Raw genomic sequence first — 23976 nt, forward strand, 5'->3', positions numbered from 1 at the left:
TGCACTTTCATTTGCATATGTTTTTTTTTTTATCTCTTCACCTTTAGTCTGTATGTGTTTCCAGGTTTGAAGTGAGATAGTTGTAGGCTGCACATTGATGGGTCTTGTTTTCTAATCCATTCAGTAATCCTATATGTTTTGATTGGAGTATGAAAACCATTTACATTTAAAGTAGTGATTAGTAGGTATATACTTATTTTCTGGTTTTTTTTTTTTTTTATAGTTCTTCTCTGTTTCTTCAATGGATCTTTTCCCTTGTGGTTTGATGGCTTTGCTTAGTGTTATGCTTGGCTTTCTATTTTTTTGTGTATAACTATTATAGGTTTTTGATCTGTTGTTACCCATTGTGTTCATATATAACTTCTTTTTTGAATGTTTTTTAATGTTAATTTTTGAGACAGAGAAAGAGACAGAGTGCAAGTGGGGGAGGGGAAGAGAGAGGGAGACCCAGAATCTAAGACAGGCCCCAGGCTCTGAGCTGTCAGCACAGAGCCTGACAGAAGGCTCAAACCCATGAACTATGAGATCATGACTTGAGCCGAAGTCAGATGTTTAACCAACTGAGCCACCCAGGCACTGCTGTGTTCATTATAACTTCTTCAGTATCTAGCAGTCTAAATTAAGTTGATAGTTTCTTAAGTTCAAACACATTGTAAGCACTAAATTTTTACTCACCCTCCATGTTTTATGTATATGATGTCACATTTTACATCTTTTCGTTTTGTGTATTTGGCTAATTTTTGTAGATACAATTGATTTTTACCACTTTTGTGTTTTAACCTCCATACTGACTTTATTAAGTGATTAATCTATTTTTTTACCATATGTTTGCTTTACCTGTGTAAATTTTCCCTTTCATAATTTTCTTATTTCTAATTATATCCTTTCCTTTACACTTAAGGAATTCTCTTTAAAACTTTACATAAGGGGCGCCTGGGTGGCGCAGTCGGTTGAGCGTCCGACTTCAGCCAGGTCACGATCTCGTGGTCCGTGAGTTCGAGCCCCGCGTCGGGCTCTGGGCTGATGGCTCAGAGCCTGGAGCCTGTTTCCGATTCTGTGTCTCCCTCTCTCTCTGCCCCTCCCCCGTTCATGCTCTGTCTCTCTCTGTCCCAAAAATAAATAAACGTTGAAAAAAAAAATTAAAAAAAAAATGCTAAAAAAAAAAAAAAAACTTTACATAAGGCTGGTTTAAAGGTGATGAATCCTTTCACTTTTGTTTGGGAAACTATCTTTCCTTCTGTTCTGAATGATAGCCTTGCTGGATCAAGTATTCTTAGTGTAGTTTTGTTTTGTTTCTTTTCTTTTAGCACTTTGAGTATATCATGCCACTCGGTTCTGGCCTGCAAAGTTTCTGCTGACAAGTCAGCTGATGGCCTTGTGGAATTTCACTTGTATAGAACCTTTTTTTTTTTTTTTATTGCATCTGTTAAGATTTTCTCTTTATCATTACTTATTACTCTTTTAATCATTATTTGTCATTTTGTGGGCCTCCTGGGATCTTTCTGCTCCCTGGACCTGGATGTCTGTTTCCTTCGCCAGGTTCAGGAAGTTTTCAGCTATTATTTCTTCCAATAATTTTTTTTTTCCTTCTTTATCTCTTCTCCTTCTGAGATCCCTATACCGTGAATGTTATTACACTTGATGTTGTTGAGTTCCCTTAACCTTTTCTCATTTATTGTTATTTCTTTTTCTTTTTGCTGTTTGTTCAGCTTGGATGCTTCCCATTACATTGTCTTACAGTTTGCTGATCCATTTTTCTGCATCCTCTCGTCTGCTATTGATTCTCTGTAGTATATTTTTTATTTTATTAATTGAATTCCTTATCTCTGAGAGGTTATGTTTTCTATTTTCTTCTTGTTGAAATTCTCACTTATTTCATCCACTCTTTTCCAAAATCCTCTGAATATCTTTATGACCATTGCTTTGAATTCTTTTTCAGGCATATTGCTTATCTCTGTTTCATCTAGTTTTTTTCAGTGGTAGTATCTTGTTCTTTCATCTGGTACCTATTCTTTCATCTCATTTTGCACGACTCTTTGTGTTTGTTTCTATGTATTATGTCAGCCGTGTCTCCTGGTCTTTAAAGTAGCGGCCTTGTGTAGAAGAGGGCATGTGGTGTCTTATAGTAATGTCCCCCTGGTCACCAGAGCCATTTGCTCCAGGAATGTCCCCTCTGTGGGCTGCATGCACGTCCCATTTTGGCTGAGCCATGATTGTCTGTATCCAGGCCTGTTGCAATGACTAGGTTTGCTTGCTGTTGGTGTACTATTGGGTGGTGAATGTGGGGGGGTGGTTAGTTTCCTCAATGTTGAGAGGCCCGAGGCCGCTGTGGGCTCATTAGTGGGCAGGGTTAAAAGTCCAGCTGACTGTCTGCAGCTGGGATTTGTGCCAGAACTGCAGGTACATCAAAGGGCAGGGCTTTCTCCCTGCAAGTCTCCGAGACTGTTATTGGTGAATGGGGCCAGTGGTCTACAGTTAGCATCTCTGCCACAGCTATTGGAACACCGAATGGCAGGGCTTACTCCCCCAGCAGACAGCTAAGAGGCCAGGATGCTGGAACTGAGGGCACTGGGGTGTGTGGTTATCTTATCCCTTCCCCAGGGCAGGAGTCACTTTGGAGTGGTACTTGTCCCTGCTGGAGCTGCTTACAGGGTGTTGCAATGCAGGAGCTGCTTTGGAGTGATGTCTGCTAAGTTGAGTGGGTTGGATCAGTGTAGCCAGAAAGGAATGTGAAAGCTGGGTGCATAGGGCTAGCAAGGTAGATGGAGAGTGTTATCATTGGCTCCTGCAAGTTTCCAGCTACCTAGGCTGGGGGAGGAGAAGAAAAATGATGCCCACCAGCACTCTTCTTCCTCAAGAAATCTCTTGAAGATCTCTGCCCCTCCAGAACACATTCCAAGATTAGTAAATAAATCTCCTTCACATATATCCAAGCTCTTTTAAACTGTTGCTTCTGTGGTGTTTCTCAGGGTTGAGTTACCACGCTGAGTTTCCTACTGCCCTCTATGCTTGTGACATACCTTCCATTTATAGTTAGTCTCACTGGAAGTTTGGTTCCCAACTGTAGCTCCACCGCTCCTACCCTTTTCATTCCTCTCTGGGATTAGTTGTGCAGGGTCTGCTCTGCCAGTCTTCAGGCTGTTTCCAGAGTCAGTTGTGCAGATGTAGCCATTGTCTTAGCATGTCCTTGGGCTGAGGGGAGCTCAGGGTCCTCTTACTTTGCTATCTTCTCTAAATTTCCTTAGGGGCGCCTGGGTGGCGCAGTCGGTTAGGCGTCCGACTTCAGCCAGGTCACGATCTCGCGGTCCGTGGGTTCGAGCCCCGCATCAGGCTCTGGGCTGATGGCTCAGAGCCTGGAGCCTGTTTCCGATTCTGTGTCTCCCTCTCTCTCTGCCCCTCCCCCGTTCATGCTCTGTCTCTCTCTGTCCCAAAAATGAATAAACGTTGAAAAAAAAAAAATTTAAATTTCCCTTGGGTTTTAAATTGTATCTAAAACAAACACCCTGAGACAGAAAATGTGAATATATAGATAATGATAAACAAAATGGTGATATTTTGAACCTTTTGATATATCTGTAGAGAGAGAGGTTAGTCTTTTAGATGAAAGATATATATGCAGATTTCTGAGGTGATGAGAAAGGGAACTGAAATTTCAAATATAAACTCAAAAGTTGCATAAGAACTACCTGTCATTTAAAGGGTATTTATATAAGGGTTTTGCCTCTTTTAAATTTCTTCCATTTTTTTTTTTCTAACACAATTCTGGGCATACTACAGATGATTTGACAGTTTCCATCTTAAAATTTTTCTATTTTAAAAAATGACATGTAAAGAATGGATTAACTGTTTGAGGAGTTCGTGCCCTGAGCTGAGACAGGATAGATCTAGCTGGCTTTGTTTACACATAAGCGGTAAGGAAACCTTGCAAGCCACACAGGATCTGTGCCTTTGGGTGCTGTTTCTATCATAATCTTTTTCACATTGAGTTTGTGATGATCCTCGGTGGTCAATAAGGTCTTCAGGCTTGAATCATTTCAACCAAAACATTTTATTCTGTTACTGTCTACCTCCATCCCCCCACCAAAGAAAACAAGTGGAGCCATGGTCAGACACATTGAGCTGCCACATGGATAGATTCTAAAAGGTATTTTTTCTGATTGGGCCCAAATCCTGTCATTCCTACTAATACTTTATGCAAATATTTTACTTTTATTCTATTTTACAAAAAAAAAAAACCCTTTCCTTCCTCTTTCCCTGCGTTTCCTCCTCCTTCCCTTCTTTCAACAAACATTTGTTGAGAACCTCCTACATTCCAAGCAGTATGATAGGCACTAACATTATAAGGATAAACAGCATAAAAACCATCTCTACCCTCAGGGACAAGATCAGAGACTAGATGATAAATGTACCTGAACAAAACAAATTAATTTAAACAGACTAGTGCTGAGGTGAAGAAACCCCAATTACAGTATTGGAGCAAGAGGAGGAGTGGGCTAAAATGAAGCTGGTACATCATGTTAAGAGGTTTCAGCCTAATGCCAAGTGCGAGGAAGTATATTGAAGTCTTTTAAGCAGAAGAGTGACTTGACCAGATTTGTGCTTTAAAAATGACGAAGATGGTGGAAAGGAGAACAGATCAGGTGGTACATAGGGGCAGCACTCCATTGATTGAAAGTGGGTAATCCTACCCCCATTGCATTGCTGGGAGCACAGCTTAGTTATACTGTGGACTCCTAACCTTTGGCTATTTCACCTTGCCTTCCCAAGCTTCAGAAGAGCAGGTGGTCTTACTGACCTTTGACATCCATGTAAATCTGGGATACCATTAAAAACACTGTACCTGGGGTCCTGGCAATGATCTCAGTATGACTGGGTTTTCAGAGTCTGGATCAGTTGGTTTGGCCTGTGCTACTCTGCACAGTTGACTCATGTCTGATTGTTGTGTTCTACACTGCACAAGGTGATTTATGAACCCACAAGTGTGGAGTGTACCTCCCCTTTCCTAGGACACTGAAAGTGAAACACCAGGATTGAATTCTCAGGAACGTTCCCTACAAGGAGGCAAAACTGCACTTGTTAGAGCAAATAGGAACTTGTGATATAAAACTCAAAGTTTAGCTCACGAGAGCTTGAAGTTTCCAGTTTTCTTTCCTGAATTATATCCTGTAGAGTGCTCCCTATTGTCTGGTTATCTGGAAATCTTCAGAGAGGTTTATGTTCACTTTATTTTTAGTAAGACTATATGATCATCATAAATACGTGTGAATCATTTGCATATTATGATGAACTGAAATAATTTTCTCAATTATTCATTCCAAACACATTTTGCCCAAAAGAGTAGTTTTATGAAATCACTGAACTTTTACAAATATTTTGAAGTACTAAAAATTAAAAGAAATAATACTCATGACCCCACCACTTGTTTAATACTTTATTTGCCTCAGATGTTAATAAAATAAAACTTTTCCTTTGGAATTTTTACTCCCTTTCATTGTGACAAACACCACCATGAACTTGATATATTTCAAAGTTCACTGTTTTATACATTAACTTTCTCAAAAATATCCATAAAAAACAGAATTTTATATATTTTTATTTGCATGAGTGATAACACAGTGTATGAAAATTTCTCAAACATTTGTTTTTATTTAAAAAATGTCATGTATCTAAGATCGATACATGATGGAACATAAGCGCTAGTTCATCTGCAACATTCCATTTTATGACTACACTATATTTTAATACTTATTCATCTGCTCCTCTATTGATCAACACCTAATTGTTTTTTCCTAGTTGTTAACTATGACAAAGTGTGTTCCTATGAACATTATGTACCTGTAATTACTTAACTCACTTGACATTTCATGTCATATAAATTGAGTGTCTTATACGTATAAATGTTGGAATTAGAGTACTTCACAATTTTGTAGACATAAGGAATAACACTTTAAAAATCAGAGCTACAAGGTCTATATGGTAATGTTCACTTTTTTAGACTCTTAGTGTGTGAGTCATCTTGTTGCATACAGTAATGGCCAAGAACCATTCCTTCTTCACCTAGAGCAGTTCATTGCTTGTTTTAGTTCTGGAAAAAAAGGTAGCCAAAGAGTTTTTAAGTTTTGCATATTTGAGGTTTTTCCCTTTTTCTCTAATAAATGTGAAGCTTATACTCATCTTTATTCCCACTCATCCCGGTTTTGAAATAATGCACACATGATAAACACTTGTCTTTTACCATTATGTTACTGATCTTTGGAACTAAAATAATTGATTATATTTAGGATAGTGGAAGCAAATTTTGAGATGGCTTGAATTAGCAAATGATTTGCCTGAGCAAAATCCATTTCCTTGCTAATTGCAAACTAAAAATGTGCAAAGACTCTTTAATTCCTGCGATAGAAGTTTTCCTTAACCTTCAAACATTTTTCTTTTCTTATTTTACAGTTGATCTACTTCTGGGATTTTCAAAATACCTATTTTTCATTCACTGTCAAAGTCCCCTTCTGCTAAAACCCAGTTACCTACTAACTCCGGCTCATCATGTTAGGGGATCTACAGTGGACAAGATGAGGTAGTGGTTGAGTGTACAAATTCCACTATCAGAGTGCCTATGTTGGAATCCAGGCTGTAAATATCTGTGTACAGTTTAGCAACTTAATTGCTTTGGATCCAGTTTTCTCATCTTAAAAATGGGTACCTATTCCTGATGATTATCATTGGGATTAAACGTGTTGTTTATAAATCTCCCAATACTTGGAACACAGCTGGAATTCATTTATTGCTTCATCCCATTCTTTTTTTAAATTATTGCTGACACACAATGCTAGATTAGTTTCAGGTGTACAGCTTAGTGACTCAGCAAGTCTGTACCTTGTTATGTTCAACACAAGTGTAACTACCATCCATCACCATGCAACATGTTACAATACCACCTACAATATCCTCTATGCTCTATTTTTTATTCCCATGACTTCCTCATTCAATAACCGGAAGCCTGTATCTATCTCCCACTGCCCTTCACCCATCCCCTCCATCCCTAACTCCTTCCCCTCTGGCAATTACTAGTTTGTTCTCCGTATTTATGGGCTATTTTTGCTTTTTTTTATTCGCTTGTTTTACTTCTTAGATTCTACGTTTAAGTGAAATCATATGGTATTTGTCTTTCTCTGTCTTATTTCCCTCAGCATCATACCCTCCAAGTCTATCCATGTTGCAAATGGCACGAGCTTATTATTATTCTTGTTATTATTACTTTGGTGGCAGAATACTATTCAGTTGTATATATACCACATCCTCTTTATCCATTCACCTATGGACACTTGAGTTGGTGCCATACATTAGCTATTGTGAATATTGCTGCCATAAACATGGGGGTGCGTATATCTTCTGGAATTAGTATTTTTATTTTCTTTGGATAAACACCCAGTAGTGGAATTACTGGATTCATATGGTTTTTCTAGTTTTAATTTTTGAGGGACCTCCATACTGTTGACCACAGCAGTTACACCGACTTACATTCCCACCAATAGTGCATGAGGGTTCTCTTTTTCTTAACACGCTCACAAACACTTGCTATTATTTTGTCTTTTTGATAGTAGCCATTATGACAGGTGTAAGGTGATATTTCATTGTGGTTTTGATTTACATCTGCCTGATGATGAGTGACCTTGAGCATCTTTTCATGCGTCTGTTGGCCATACCTGTGTATCTTCTTGGAAGAATGTCCAGTCAGGTCCTCTGCCCAGTTTTTAAATCAGATTTTTTGTTTTTGTTCTGTGTTTATTTGTATAAGTTCTTTATTTTGGCTATTAACCCCTTATCAGATATATCATTTGCAAATACATTCTCCCAGGGAGTAGGCTACCTTTGTTACTGTGCAAAATCTTATTTTGGTGTAGTCCCAATACTTTATTTTTGATTTTTGTCTTCCTTGCCTGAGGAAACATATCTAGAAAACTGTTGCTAAGGTTGATGTCAAAGAGATTAATACCTGCATTTTCTTCTAAAAGTTTTATGGATTTGGGCCTCACATTTAAGTCTTCAGTCAACTGTGAGTTTATTTTTATGTATGGTGTAAGAAAGTGGTCCAGTTTTCCCAGCACTATTTATTGAAGAAACTGTCTTTACCCCATTGTGTATACTTGACTTCTTTGTTGTAGATCATTTAACCACTTATGTATGGGTGTGTTCCTGGAGTCTATCCTGTTCCGTCTGATCTGATTTTCGTGCCAGTACCATCCTGTTTTGATTACTATAGCTTTGTAGTATATCTTAAAATCTGTGATTGTGATACCTCTACCTTTGTTCCTTTTCAGCATATTTTGGGTTATTCAAGGTCTTTTGTGGTTCCATACACATTTTAGGATAATTTGTTGTAGTTTTGTGAAACATGCTATTGGTATTTTGATAGGAGTTACATTGAATGTTTAGATTGCTTTGGGTAGTGTGGACATTTTAACATTAATTCTTCCACTCCATGAGCATTTAATTTTTTTGTGCTTTCTTGAATTTCTTTCATCATTTTTTAAAATAATTTTCAGAATATAGGTTTTTAACCTCCTTAGTTCAGTTTATCCCTAGGTATTTTATTCTTTTTGTGCAAATGTAAAGGTAATTGTCTTCTTAATTTCTCTTTCTACTACTTTGTTTTTAGTGTATAGAAATGCAGCTGATTTCTGTGTTAATTTTATATCTTGCCTCTGTATTGATTTCACTTGTCAGTTCTAATAGTATTTGGTGCTGTCTTTAGGGTTTTCTACATAGGATCATGTCATTTACAATAGTGACATCTGGATGAGTTTTATTTCTTTTTCTTGTCTGATTGTTTCACTAGGACTTCCATTACTACACTGAGTAAAACTGGCAGGACTGGACATCCTTGTGTTGTTCCTGATCTTAGAGGAAAAGCTGTCAGTTTTTCACCATTGAGTGTGATATTAGCTGTGGGTTTTTCATATATGACCTTTATTATGTTGAAGTATGTTCCCTCTAAACCTACTTTGTTGAGTTTTATCATGAAAGGATGTAGAATTTTATTAAATGTTTTTTCTATATCTACTAAAATGGGAATTCACTTTGTTACTGTGGTGTATTGATTGATTTGTGGATATTGAACCAACCGTGCATCCCTAGAATAAATCCCACTTGATTGTGGTGAATGATCCTTTTAATGTATTGTTGAATGAGGCTTGCTAATACTTTGTCGAGGAGTTTTACATCTACATTCATTAGAGATATTGGCCTGTAATTTTTTTTTTTTTGTGGTGTCCTTGTCTGGTTTTAGTATTAGGGTAATGCTGCCCTTGTACAATGTAGGTGGAAGTTTTCCTTCCTCTTCTATTTTCTTTTTAAAGAGGGAGTGAGCAAGAGAGAGAGGGTATACATGTGAAACTAGGGAAGGGGCAGAGGGAGAGGGAGAGAGAGAATCTTAAGCAGGCTCCATGCCCAGCACGGAACACATTGCAGGGTTCCATCTAATGATTGTGAGATCATGACCTGAGCCAAAATCAAGAGTCAGATGCTTAACCAACTGAATCACCCAGGTACCCCCATAGTCTTCTACTGTTTGGAATAGTTTGAGAAGAGTAGGTATTAACCCTTCTTCAAGTGTTAGGTAGAATTCATCTGTGAATCTATCTGGTCCTGGGCTGTGTCTTTTGTTTGTTTTGATTGGTAAGAAAATTGAATTGGTAATCAGTCTGTTCAGATTTTCTATTTTTTTCTGATTCAGTTTTTGGAGATTGTATGTATCTAGGATGTAAGTTGTCCCAATTTGTTGGCATATATTTTTTTGTGTTTAGGATCTTATAATCCTTTGTGTTTCTGTGGTGTAGGTTGTTATTTTTCCTCTTTTATTTCTGAGTTTCATTATTTTGGCCCTCTGTTTTACTTGATGAGTCTGGTTAAAGGCTTATCAATTTTGTTTATCTTTTCCAAGAATTAGCTCTTGGTTTTATTGATCTTTACTATTATACTATTATTCTCCATGTATTTGTAAATTTTCTCTTGGCTTTCCTACTGGCCTATCAGTTGTTAAACAGCATGTTGTTTAATCTCTGTGTATTTGTGTTTTTTTCCTATTTTTTTCTTGTAATTGTTTTCTAGTTTTATATCCTTGCAGTCAGAAAAGAAACTTGATATGATTTCAGTCTTCTTAAATTTATTGAGACTTGGATTGTGGATTAACATGCTGTCTATCCTGGAGAATGGCCCATGTGAACTTGAAAATAATTTATGTTCTGCTCTTTGTGGATAGAATGTTCCGTATATATCTGTCAAATCCATCTGGTCTAATGTGTCATTTAATGGCACTGTCTTCTTATTTATTTGCTGCATAGATGATGTATCCATTGATGTAAATGTGGTGTTAAAGTCCCCTACCATTTCTGGATTATGGTCAGTTTTTGTGTTTATATTTAGGTGCTGTCATGTTGGATGCATAGTTATCTACTTATTTTTAATTTTTTTAATGTTTGTTTATTTTTGAGAGAGACAGTGTGTGCATGGGGGGAGGGGCAGAGAGAGAGGGAGACACAGAGTCCCAAGCAGGCTCCAGGCTCTGAGCTGGCAGCACAGAGCCTGATACAAGGCTTGAACCCATGAACCATGAGACCATGACCTGAGCTGATGGGAGTGGGGGGCGGGGGTGATACTTAACCAACTGAGCCACCCAGGTGCACCCTGGAGGCATAGATATTTACATTTGTTATAGCCTCTCGTTGGACTGATCCTCTTATCATAATGTAGTACCTTTGTGTCTCGATACAGTTTTTGTTTTGAAGCCTATTTTGTTTGATATAAGTATTGCAATCCTGGGTATCTTGTTTTCTGTTCTTTTGTGTGTGTGCGTGTGTGTGTTATTTTGTTTTGTTTTGCTCCCACTTGCATGGTATGTATTTTTCCTTGTCTTCAAATTCAGTCTGTGTGTAGTTTAGGTCTGAAGTGAGTCTGCTGTAGGTAGTATATAGATGGGTCTTGTTTCTTCATCCATTTTCTCATACTATGTGTTTTACTGGAGCATTTCAACCATTTACATTTAAAGTACTAATTGATAGGTATATACTTATTGGCATTTTGCTAATTGTTTTGTGGTTGTTTTGTAGTTCTTCTCTGTTCCTTTTTTCTTCTGTTGCTCTCTTTCCTTGTGATTGGTGAATTCTTTAGTGTTGTGCTTGGCTTTATTTTGTCTACTTTAGGTTTTTGTTTCCTGGTAACTATGAAACTTATATTATAACAGCCCAAGTATATAGGGTTCTACATTAAATATTGACGGTCACTTAAACTTGAACACATTCTAAGAGAACTTCCATTTTTACTACCAGCCTCCACATTTCATATATATGTTGTTCTATTTTAACCTAATTTTGTGAGTCCCTTTAATTTTTGATACAATTTATTTTACTACTTTTATTTTTCAACTTCATACTAGCTTTACAAATGATTGTTCTACTACCTTTACTGTGTTCACTTGTACTCATGAAATATTACCCTTTCATAATTTTCTTCTAATTATGGCCTTTTCTTTTAACATTGCTGCTAATGCGGGCTTAGTGATGAAGTCCTTAATTTCTGTTTGCCTAGGAAACTATTTCTTCTTCTGTTCCAAATGATAATCTTACTGTGTTGGGTGTAGGGGTGTTTGTTTTTTATTATTCAGCACTTGGAATATGTCATACCTCTCCCTTCTGACCTGCAAAGTCTCCAGAATAATGAGGAGATTGCCGTATAGAGCATCTGTAGTACATAAGTAGTTGCCTTTCACCTGATGCCTTTAAATTCTCTCTTAATGTTTCATGGTGTGGTTCTCCTTGGGTTCATCTTGTTTGGAACTCTTTGTGCTTCCTGGACCTGGTAGTCTGTACTAACCTTTTCCAGGTTAGGGAGGCTTTCAGTCTTTCTCTCTCTCTCTCTTTTCATGTTGGGACCTTCATAATGTGAATGTTTGTTTTATTGCTGCCTAGAGAGCCTTTAACCTATTCTCACTTCTCCTTATTCCTCTTTCTTATTAGGTGTTTAGGTGCTTTCCATTAGCCTGTCTTCCAGATCACTGATCCATTCTTCTGCCTCTTCTAATATACAGTTGACCCCTGTATTTTTCATTTCAGTTACTGTATTTTTCCACTTTAGTTCTTTTTTCTACCTCTTGAAGTTCTCACTGAGTTCATCCATTCTTTCCAGTCTGGTGAACAACTTTATGACATCAGTTTCAACTCATATCAGCTAGATTACTTATCTCCAATATTAATTCTTTTTCTTAGGTTTTGTCTTGTTCTTTCATTTGGAATATTTTCCCCCTTTCCTTATTTTGCTTGATTTTCTGTGTTTGTATTTATGAATTAGAAGAAAAATTACTTCTGCCAAACATAAAGGAATGGTCTTGTGTATTGTTATGCTCTTTGTAGACTGCGTGTTCCTGGTGACTATGCCAGCTTGGAGATTTGGATGTGATGGACTGGGGATCCTGGAGCACTCCTTGCTGAGGCTTCCCTGGTGGGATGTCCGCAACTACACTGGGTGCAGTCCAGGCTGTCTGTGCAGAGGGTGCCCTGGCAGGACAACTGCAGTGGAAGTGGATGCAAGATGAGGGATCCTGGGGATCTCTGCACCAAGGATGGCCAGGTAAGGGTGCTGAACTGTCTGCAAGCTGGGGGATCCTCCAGATTTCTACACCAAGGACACCCAGGTAGGGAGGCTGAAGTGGCTGTAAGTTAGGGGATCTCTGCACCAAGGCAAGGGGTGCAAGTGGCTGCAAGCTGGGAGATCCTGGGGATCTATGCACCAAGGACACCTAGGTCGGGGGACTGAAGTGGATGTAAGCAGGGGGATCTTGGGTATCTCTGCAAAAAGGACACCCAGGCGGACTGAAAGGGGATCTCTGCACCAAGGATGCCCAGGTAAGGGGGCTGAAGCATCTCCAAGCTAGGGGACTCTGGGGATCTCTGCACAAAGGACACACAGGTGGGGGGGGCAGTTTGCTGCAAGGTGGGAGATCCTGAGGATCTCTGCGCCAAGGATGCCCAGGTAGGGGGGCTGAAGTGGCTACAGGCTGGGGGATCCTGGGGATCTCTGCACCAAGGATACTGAGGTAGGGGTTGAAGTGCCTGCAAGTTGGGGCATCCTGGGGATCTTGGCACCAAGGACACCCAGGTAGCGGGGAGCTCAAATGGCTGCAAGGTGGGGAATCCCAGGTATCCGTGGACCAAGGAAACCTAGATAGGGGTGCTGAAGTGGCTATAACCTAGAGCATCTCTGCACCAAGGACACCCAGGTAAGGGGGCTGAAGTGGTTGCAAGCTGGGGTATCCTTGGGATCTCTGCACAGTTATACCCAGGTGGGTGGGCTGAAGTGGCTGCAAGCTGGGGGACCCTGCACAAAGGACACCCAGTGGGGGCGGGGCTGAAGTGGCTGCAAGCTTGGGGATCCTGGAATCTCTTCACCAACAACACTCAGGGAGGGGGGCTGAAGTGACTGCATGCCAGAATGTCTGTGGGATCTCCATACAGGGGGTGCACTAACAAGGCAGCTGGATCTGAGGTAGACACAGTGATATCGGCAGGGTGCTCTCTGGAGTGAGACACCCTGTTAAGTTGACTGGAGCCTAAGTGAGGGTGGGTTGTCTTGTGGTACCTTGTGTTGGAGGTGCCCTGGTATGTCCTTTGGAATCTAAGTGGTATCGACCCTGAGCTGTGGTGAGCACTGACAAGGGCCGCTCTCAAGGATAGTGATGCTCTTCAGCCCTTCTAAACCAGAGTCCCAGCAGCTGCCCCACCCCATGACCCCGCCATTTGCCAAGCTTCTAGGACTGGTTCATTTATATTCTAGTTGCCCTTTTAAATTCAGACTTTTTTTGTCTGTGGCCCAGGACAGACACATCTGCTCAGGGTCCCCCAGGGGTATCCATCTCCGCTGTGGTTTAAAGTGTTGGGGTGGGGTTCCCATCCTTACCATGCTCTGTTTCTCTTGCCGTTCTCTCTGTGGCCGACCTTTTGGTGTGCAGAAGCCATTCAGTCAGCCCTCAGTCCTGCAGGAGGAATTGCTCTGTAAGTAGGTGTAGATTTGGTGTGTTTGTGGATAAGGTGAGTTCACGGTCTTCCCACATCTCTGTCTTGGACCAGGACTCTATGCTGTTATTTCCATGAAGGAATAGATCATCTTATTTCTGGACTTGATCCTCATATTTTGTAAGTTTAGCCATATTGAATGATGTGTGATAGTTGGATTATAGGCCTTATCTGGCAATCCCAAAGAAACAATGTGTTTGGTAATTTGGCCAAAGCCATTTTAAGCCATGACTCAGAACTGAGCTAGCAACCAGCTTATTCCTACAAGTTTCTATTAGCAAAGGCCTCTTCCTAATGACTAAGTCATATAATGTGATTTTAAAAAACCCACTTATTTCCTTTGTAAATGCCCATATTTAACAGAGATACATAATTATATACATGTTAATTAGGTTACTACACACTTTCTGGCTTAAAAGACACAAAGTTTATTATCTTCCCATTTTGTAGAATAGAATTCTAACATGGGTATCACTGGGCTAACATTGTCATTATGACTGCATTCTTTTCTGGAGGTTCTAATTGATTATCTGTTTTCTTCTCAGCTTCTAGAGGCCACTTGTATTCCTCGGTTCGTTGCTTCCCTCCTCCATTATCAACTCAGGAATATTGCATCTTTATTATGCTGTTTCTATTCATCACATCTCTTGCTCCCTCTTCCACTTTTGAGGACCCTTGTGATTACATTGGGTCCACTGGATAATCCAACCACCTGAATTCATCTTTGCCAGGTGTCCTAACATACTGTTTCCAGACATTAGGACACAGGCGTTTTTTTGTTTGTTTGTTTGTTTTAGTGAGGGAACTGCTTATTCTGCCTGTAACAAGGGGAAAAAATCTCAGGACTAAATCAGCCTAGAACTATAGCCCTGTCATTTTGTGCTGCTATAACAAAGTTCCATTGTTGGGGCAGCTTATAAACAACATGAATGTATTTCTCATAGTTGTGGATGCCTGAAGTCCAAGATCACATTGTTGGGTTCTGGTGAGAGCTTCCTTATGGCTTTTGGATAGCTGCTCTCTCCCTTTATCCTCACATAGCAGAAATAGAGGGGAAGCAAGCTCCCATAGGACTCTTACAAGGGTTGATGCCCTTACAAGAGTCTCAGCCCTCACCTGACCTAATCCCAACTCCATCCCAAAGGTCCCACCTCCTAATACCATCACACAGCGTGTTGAATTTAAACAAATTAATTCAGTCTATAACAAGGAATGAATTAAAATTTTGTATTTAAGAAGAAGTGGAGTCCTTTGCTTGAGGAGGAGATTAAGGAACAGTTCTAAGAAACATGGAATTTTTATAAAGATGACTACTGTCTCCTCACTCCACAATCTGCCTGCAGACATACTTACCCCCTATATATCTCTTAAAAATCTGGGCACTCATGAGGTTGTAATCCTTAACATCAATAGAAAACCAGTACCAAGCCAGCAGGTTCCACAAACCACGTTGTGCAGGCTTGAGCTTGTTACAGTTATAGACCCAGTTCTCCTGAGTTCTGCACTAGGAGTCTCCTCTTGGTTCAGGGATTAATTTGCTGTGTAATTTTTGCAAACAAGATAATGACACTGGGTTTGGTTTCTTAATCTCTACAATGAGGGTGGTGGTGACCAAGATGGTCTCTAAAATGAGTCCATTTTTCAGGTAAGAGGAAAGTGAGCCTTTGAGTAAATAAGTCAACAAGAATGCATGGCTAGATAAGTGTGGAGTAAGAATTCAATTCATACTCTAGAGCCTTACACTGGGCTGCCTGCATTCTTCTCCTTGGGTAAACCATCTCCGCTGGTCAGTAATGAATGATACGGAATGATAATCTCTGAATAGGACTTACCTTGATGAGTGGATTTTCTCTGCGAAAGAGTGGTGCAGAGAGCAAAAGGGAGCAAACCAGAATCAGGAAGGGGATCTTGTTCTTGTTCCTTTCCCATCTCTTGGTACCCTGGAGTTTTCTTCATACTCAGGCTGGTGAAGAACAGGTATGTTCTTCTTAAAATATTTACTTGGTGTCTCCATACTTCTACCCACAGCAGTTTCACTAACTCTGGATCTGAACCCAAGTGTATATGACAACGATGTGTCAAATACAGTTCTCCATGTTAAACAGCACACTGTTTTTTGTTCATGGGACTTTGTCTCTAATGCATGTAATAACCCTGGCAATCTTCCTGGAAGCACATTGCCAGTGTACTAAGATAGGTGTGGAATAAAAGAAGAAAGATGGTTACTTGTGTATATTTTTCTGTGCATGTAAAAGTTAGTAGTTACTAACACTAGTTCAAAACACTAGGTGGAAAATCTTCTTCTATGCCTTTTGTTGGTATAATTATTATACAAGAGGTTGGTATAATTACTATACAAGAGGTAGGTACTATATTTTAAATACTCTTTTTATAGATACTTAATATAGGGGAAGATTCCCAAAGAGCTTCAGAAAATTCCTAGATCTAGTAGTTTACCTGTAACTTTCTGTTTTTAAAATATCAAAATGCTCATCTGCACTAGTCATGTGATGTTTAAAGAAAATAAGAAGTATTTGGCCTATTATTTTACACTGTTCTGTTAGTCTTAAGTGAATTTATTGATCGTGTTAATCCTTTATAGAAGCACCGAGACAGTAAACACTGTATTTTACCAAAAAAAAAAGTAATAATAATCAGTGAAGACAAATGACTTAAAACTTGAGTTGTGCCTCAAGAATTATATTTCTACTTTTCTAATTATAGATAGTAGCATTAATATTACCCTCTTAAATGTGCCAATAAAAGTCTCATCTAGCAAAATTGAATGATATGTGAATTCTCAACCTGTACTAAATGTTAGAGCCATAAATAAGCTTGGAAATAAATTAGATAGAAATCTTTCTTTTTCCACAAGGAAATTGAGAACCAGAGAATGTAAGTGATTTAACCAAGGCTATTAGCTAATTTGCTTCAATGTCCCCTGTATGGGGGGTGGGGACTAAATTTAAGAGGTCAGATTTATATACTTCATCAGCCTCTTCTCCTGTCTCATCTCTATTACTGCCTTAACATACTTTTTCCCCACAAAAATTAGTATTTTTAGAAGCATCATTTTAGGGGAAGTTGCAAGGAATGTTTGCTATAAAATATTATCCAAAAAGAGATAGGTTAAACTTTTGAAAAAAAAGGAAGATTTTCTCCTTTCCTTCTCAGGCTGCCTTGCCTTCTGTGGGACTGAAGTCATGAAAACTCTGTATATATCTCCTTACAATTTAAGCTAATTCTACAGGTGATTGGTTCAAGAATATAAAATATAGAGAACGTAGAATTCCTTAAAATTAATTGTGATCCTAATTTTTAAATAATGAAATCAACGGAATTGTCCATTTTTCAAAATAAATGTGCATATTTTCTTTTTTTCTACTCTGTCCCTTATAAGAAAGGCAAGTGTGATGATGGACTTGTTTTTAAGAAATGATTTTGATCAGAGAAATGAAAAAAATATGAGGCAATTATTTGACACAAGCTGACTACAGTTATCTTTTCTAATCCCTCATTTGTCATATCTTTTTAAAGTTCCATCATTAGACATGGAAAACTTTTGAGTATTTTGAATCTTTTGGTATTTAGTCTGTTAGAAGGAGTTTTTAGGCTGTTAAAAAGGTCATAATTGAAAATGGTCACAGAATCCAGTGGGGGAGAATCATCTTTTGGCTTTAGGAGTAGAACCCAGTGATTAATCTCTTACATAGAACACAGAGTGCTTATCACAGGTGCCCTCCTTAACGCCCATCACCCATTTAGCCCATCCTCCCACCCACCTCTTCTTCAGCAACCCTCAGTTCTCTATAATTAAGAGTCTCTGATGCTTTGCCTCCCTCTGTTTTTATCTTATTTTTCCTTCCCTTCCTGTAGGGGTGAAATCATCTTTAGCTATTTAGCATCCTGAAATTCATGAATTTAACAGACATTTGTTTTGCCATTCAAATAGGAAATGCATGCCAGAATGTACCCTCTCGCCAAACACCAGGCATGCAGACTATGGAATACATAGTAAGCACACTTGGCTGTCAACATTTAACTCAGGATGCTTGCAGAAAAAAAATGAGTCACAGCATCAGCATAGGGCTCTCTGCCCTGTGTTTTTCAGGACATGCAGGAAGACTATCCCTTTCTGAGGATTAACTTGAATTAAAAACCCATAAATTCGTATTTCTACAGAATTGCCACAAAATCTGCAAGTTCGAGTGTTTGTGACCTTAAAAGGCATATATATGTGGTGAGATCCTTCTTGCTGTATTTCATAGTGAGCTGGATTCTTACTGTCCTTATTTGGGCAAGAGTGTTATTTCCAGAGCATGAATTATTGAGTTTCAAGGGATTTTAGGCTCTCTAGCTGACTCAATAACTATAGTTGCATTGGGCCTGTCTTCAAACCACATCAGATCTCAGAGCAAAGAGCAATGAAACACAAAGCAAAAATACAGAGACTTCCATTTCTTCCGCTGAGTTGGAAAGATGAATAGGAAAAATTCAGGACCTACACAACTCTTTAAAAAAACATAAAGAATCTTCATCATTTTTTATTTTCATTTTTCAGAACTGTCATCCTTCTCCAGCACTCAAACGCATAGTGTCTAATGCCATCATAATAGGGTCCAGATACATTCCTTATCAAAAAGATATTCAGATAGGGGCGCCTGGCTGGCTCAGTCGGTTAAGCGGCCGACTTCGGCTCAGGTCATGATCTCTCGGTCCGTGGGTTCGAGCCCTGCGTTGGGCTCTGTGCTGACAGCTCGGAGCCCGGAGCCTGTTTCAGATTCTGTGTCTCCCTCTCTCTGACCCTCCCCTGTTCATGCTCTGTCTCTCCCTGTCTCAAAAATAAATAAAACATTAAAAAAAATTTAAAATAAAAAAATTCAGATGGGTAATTAGCAACAACAGACACTTCTAATGTAACACAGCAGATGAACGCCTGACTTCATCATTACTATCATTTTACTATTGTTTCAGAAAAAATTAAAGGTGTAAAACAAGTACAGTCATCTCCCAACATACAAAGAATGGATGAGAACAAGATGGAAAGTATATATGTGAGCGGTATTTCGCTTTGTACAGAGGACAAAGCTGAAGTCTAGGGTTCTGATGAAAAGGTACAGATAAGAAGCAACCATATGCACTCTAAACCTAGGTACTGGCCAATTCACTCACATACACAAACACAGAATGAGAGAAGGGAACTAACGAGAGGATTAATCTCCCAAGTACAACATATAATGGAGAGGATTTCCAGAATGAGTACAGGAAGTAGAAACCACCCCAAGTATTTTAAGCAGGAAGAGATTTCATACCATGAATGATGTGTTTACAGAATCAGTAAAAGGGGGGAAAAGCGGATTCTGAACTGGGTATTTCAAAATGATGCCCCTAAAATGTAGAACTGGCTAGTTAGGCCAGCCCCTACCCCTGAGGTCACCATGAGAGCCACGGCCACCACCATAGCTGCCTGTGAACATCAGGAAACTGAAAAGTGGACACATCCCAGTGATTAGGAAATTATGTGAGAAAGTCACCAATAGGTGAGAAAAGCCCACTTTAAGAGACTCAGGGAACTAGGAAATGGAGATATAATCTATAAGATTCTAATCTTGACAGTGTTAATAGTTGCCAAAGGAAAGTGGAGTCTACTTCACTTCTTCCACTCAAAATGGGCAAATACATCTAACTGTAATAACTTAATAATCACACATAAACAGCTGTAAGGAATTTGGGGAAATCTAGTTTTCTACCTGGGTAAGTGATGCGCTTACCTGAACTCCACTACTAAGAAAGAATAGAGTTGAGGGGACAAGTAACCTGAGGAGGATATCAGAGGTTTGCATTCCTTGAGATTTTGAACCAAAATTGTTCTAAATTTAGGCAGATAAATATAGAGGGGTTAAGTAAAAGTCTACATACTGAACAGTGTTATTTCTAGCCCAATTCCTCCATTCAGCTTTCAAAATGCTGGAAGCTAGGTGTAATGCAAGGGGCATATTTGCAACATTAGTACTTGGACAAATCAGCCCAAGGGAAAGCCACTAAATATATTTATATCTGGGGAGCTTAATGACATGGTCAGGGGAAACCCACAATTCCACAGTCTCACTATATTTATGATAAAGCCTCCAATCAGATTTTAATGGCTCACAGTTAAATAGAAGGAGACTTTGAGGAATATTAGTCATTTCTTGAATGCCTTTAATATGAAAGGGAAATACCAAAACAAACAAGAAAACAACAGTTATTTATTTGATGTCTGGAGAAGCAGAAACAATACAGAGAACCACCACCGAAACCAAAAATCAATAAAAGGTTGATTAATATTGTCATAGGTTTCAGATGATAATTAAGAACACAACACAGTAAAAAAGAAACAATCCTATAGCATGAATGAAATTTGGAAATTAAAAATGTGGTATGTGAACTTTTAAAACTCTATAGAAGAACGAGAAGGTAATACTGAAAACAATCTCGTAGAAAGTGGAAGAGAAAAATGAGCAAGCAGATCAGATAAGAAGGAAAACAAATTTAAGGATCAATTTAAAAAGTCCAATATCTGACTAAGCATAAATCCAGAAAAAGAACACATACAGAAAAACCCTAAGAAATTATCAAAGAATTAACAAAAATCCCAGAACTAAATTATTCTGTATTTAGTTCAATATTCAATATTATTCAATATTAAAAGGTTCCACTAGGGGTCATTTTAATGATGAAAAAAGATGCATTGATGGAGTTGTGGTCCAAGATGGTGACTCAGGAAGACCCTAAACTCCCCTCCTCCATGGATGCACCAAACCTACACCTATTTATAGAGCAATTCCTCCTGAAGAACTGAGGGATAACTGAACAGCTTCTGCACAAGAGATAAACCACTTAATAAGATAACAGCAAGAGAAACAGACATAGTAATAAAGGAATTGCCCACCCTCAACACTACCATTCACAGTGGGGAGGGATAGTACTGAAGAAACTGTGAGCAGACTTGTCTGCTTTGGGGAAAATAAGAAAAGCTATAGCTTAAAACTAGAATATGTTTATTCATTTTTGTGTGAGAGAGAGACAGAGACAGAGTGAGAGCAAGGAAGGGGCAAAGAGAGAGGGAGACACAGAACGAAGCAGGCTCCAGGCTCTGAGCTGTCAGCACAGAGCCTGACATGGGGCTCGAACCCACAAACTGTGAGATCATGACCTGAGCTGAAGTTGATGTTCAACTGACTGAGCCACCCAGGTGCCCCAACGTAAACTATAATATAAAGGAAGCAGAACCCAACCCAGACTCTTGCCCTGTGGTGGAAGAGTTACTGGGACTCTCTTTAAGTCAGAGGGGCTGATGAAGGCCAATGTTTGCATTCGCACTCCAACTTGATGGTGTGGACAAGAAACAGTCTGGGTGTCATAGCCAACCTTCTGCTTCAGTGAGCCCTGGATCCCTAGCCCACAACAGCCCCAGATATCCTGGGACACAGAAAAAAAAAAAAAAAAAGCCGTGATTTCAAAGAACAACTAGAATATAAAGGTCCTTGAGAATGGCCAGGGGATCTCCTGAAACCTTCTCCAAGTGGAAAGGGCTGGCAAATACTATGGTTTACATCTCCACCCCTTCACACAGCTTAAGAGCAAAGACAAGAACACTGTCCTGGCCTCCTTACCAGCCTACCACCTCAGTGACTCCTAGGCTCCAAGCCCACACCAGCCTTACCTGTTCTACCTAGGCAACCCCCACATGGCATACAATAGGACACCCCTGGTCCGTGATCACTACAGCTCCAGCCATCTCACCAAGGTGACAAAGATGCAAAGCACCCCGTAACATTCTAGGTGCATACGATGTTGGTTCCAGACAACTTCCAGAGTGCTGCTGGTGCAGAGTGCCCCAGAACCTCCTTTTCCATGTCTGTTTTGCCTCCAGCCAGAGGCCCTTGAATGGAGTGCTCCAGGATCCCCTCCCACACACACATGCCTCTGATCCCAAGGTTCTACTAGGGCACCCCCTGTGCAAAGCACTCAGGAAACCACCAGGGTACCCCTAGTTCAAGGCACTCCAAGACCCTTGGCTTATACTCACTTCAGCTTCACGTGTTCTCCCAGGGGCCCTCTGCATAGAAAGCCCCAGGACCTCCCTGGGCAATGCCCACTCTAGCTCCACTCATTCCTCCAGGGTAGCCCTAACTCAGAAAGCCTTGGTACCCCCAGACCATGATAGGCCATTTCAACCAGCCAGCCAAAGTCAGCAGGCACACACAGTGTTTGCAGGAGATGACCACAGAAAGATCATTCCTTCAAGTTTAGAAGTACCAGTTCAGCCTAATTCATGGAACCAAACACAGAAAGTCAAGGAAATTGAAGAGACGGAGGAATATGCTTCACACGAAAGAATAAGTACCAAGCACACTACAGGAGAGGCCACTTAATGTGGGGAACTCACTCCTTTTATCTGTGTCTTGCTGGAGGTGGACCAACTTCCAACAACTCCCAAAGCTGCCTTTGATAGCTGAGCTGTGTACTTCTTTACTGGCATTACCGTCCAGGAATCAACTCCGAACAGAACCAGCAGGAGTGTTCACAACTCTCTAACGGCTGCACCAGGTAGCGGAGACATGGCTCAAGCACCCTCTGAGCAGTTGGAGTGTTAGGACAACAGAATGGCAGCAGCTGCTTAACTCCACGTGTCATCATGAGAAATGAGTTCCATGTTTCTGCTGCACAAGAACCTCTCAGCTGTGACACTTCCTCAACAGCCTGCTCAGTACACACGTGATCCCAGCATTCAATCGTGGACTACAAATCTAGCCGTTTATTTCATGAATTCATCTTCAGAAAAATGCCATACCTTTTCGCACGTGAAAGGATCTAGTATGTTTTCCAGAAATGCCTACATCCCTACTTCCTGTTGGGACTTTTTTTTTTAATGTTTATTTATTTATTTTTGAGAGAGGGGATGAGAGAGAGGGAGGGACGGGGAAGGGCACAGAGAGGGAGACAGAATCTCAAGCAGGCTCCACCCTGTCAGCACAGAGCCCTGTGTGAGCCTCATTAACCACAAGATCATGACCTGAGCCAAAACCAAGAATCAGATGCTCAACTGCCTGAGCCATCCAGGCACCTCTGGTCCTTCCTTTAAACCTTCTCACTTATATTTTTCCTCACCTCAAAGAAATCGATATAAAGTAAAAGATTGTAACGCCTTTTTTCATTCCATGTTGGGCTCCCGCAACATGGTTTTCCACCTGATGGGATTAATAATCACAAGTATTTATGTAGCAAGTACTCTATGTGAAGCACTGTGCTAAAAGCTCTACAAATACTGTCTTATTTAAACTTCACAGAAGCCCATACACCCAAAATACAAAAACACGAATTCGAAGGGTTATGTGCACCTGACATTTATTACAGCATCATTTAGGGTAGACAAATTATGGAAGCATCCGAAGTATCCATCAACTGATGAATGGACAAAGAAGAGGTGGTGTATATATATACAATGGATTATTACTTAGCCATAAAAAAGAATGAGATCCTGCCATTTGCAATGACATGGATGAAGCTAGACGGTATAATGCTAAGTGAAATAAGTCAGTCAGAGGAAGACAAATACCACATGATTTCACTTGTATGTGGGGTTTAAGAAACTAAACGACTGAGCAAAGGGAATCGAGAGAGAAATAAAGAGACACACCAAGAAGCAGACTCTTAACTACAGAGAACAAACTGATGGTCCCCAGAGGAGAGGTAGGTGGGGAGATGGGTGAAATAGGTGAAGGGGATTAAGAACACACTTATGATGATCACTGACTGATGTTATTGAAATGTTCAATCATTATGTTGTACACCTGACACTAATATAACACTGTACGTTAAATATACTGGATTGTTTATAAAAATTAATAAAAAATAAACTTCATAGAAAAGG

At 39.7% G+C, this 23976-nt stretch overlaps 1 protein-coding gene across 3 annotated transcripts in view; it reads left to right on the plus strand.

Annotated features, from left to right (window-relative positions):
- The window catches only part of LOC123600589 (guanylate cyclase soluble subunit alpha-2-like), a 104908-nt gene that overhangs the window by 72069 nt on the left and 8863 nt on the right, over window positions 1–23976 (plus strand). The window contains exons 3-5 of one of the 3 annotated variants that reach the window (XM_045482645.1): window positions 12402–12618; window positions 13997–14047; window positions 18013–18041. In XM_045482645.1, coding sequence (XP_045338601.1) covers window positions 12402–12447 — 46 coding nt within the window. In that variant the 3' untranslated portion in view covers window positions 12448–12618; window positions 13997–14047; window positions 18013–18041. Of the gene's footprint in view, window positions 1–12401; window positions 12619–13996; window positions 14048–18012; window positions 18042–23976 lie in introns of those variants that run through there. The other 2 variants (XR_006713665.1, XM_045482646.1) reach the window with 2 other exon arrangements.

Source organism: Leopardus geoffroyi, chromosome D1 (assembly GCF_018350155.1).
Source record: "Leopardus geoffroyi isolate Oge1 chromosome D1, O.geoffroyi_Oge1_pat1.0, whole genome shotgun sequence".
Taxonomy (NCBI): Eukaryota; Metazoa; Chordata; class Mammalia; order Carnivora; family Felidae; genus Leopardus; species Leopardus geoffroyi.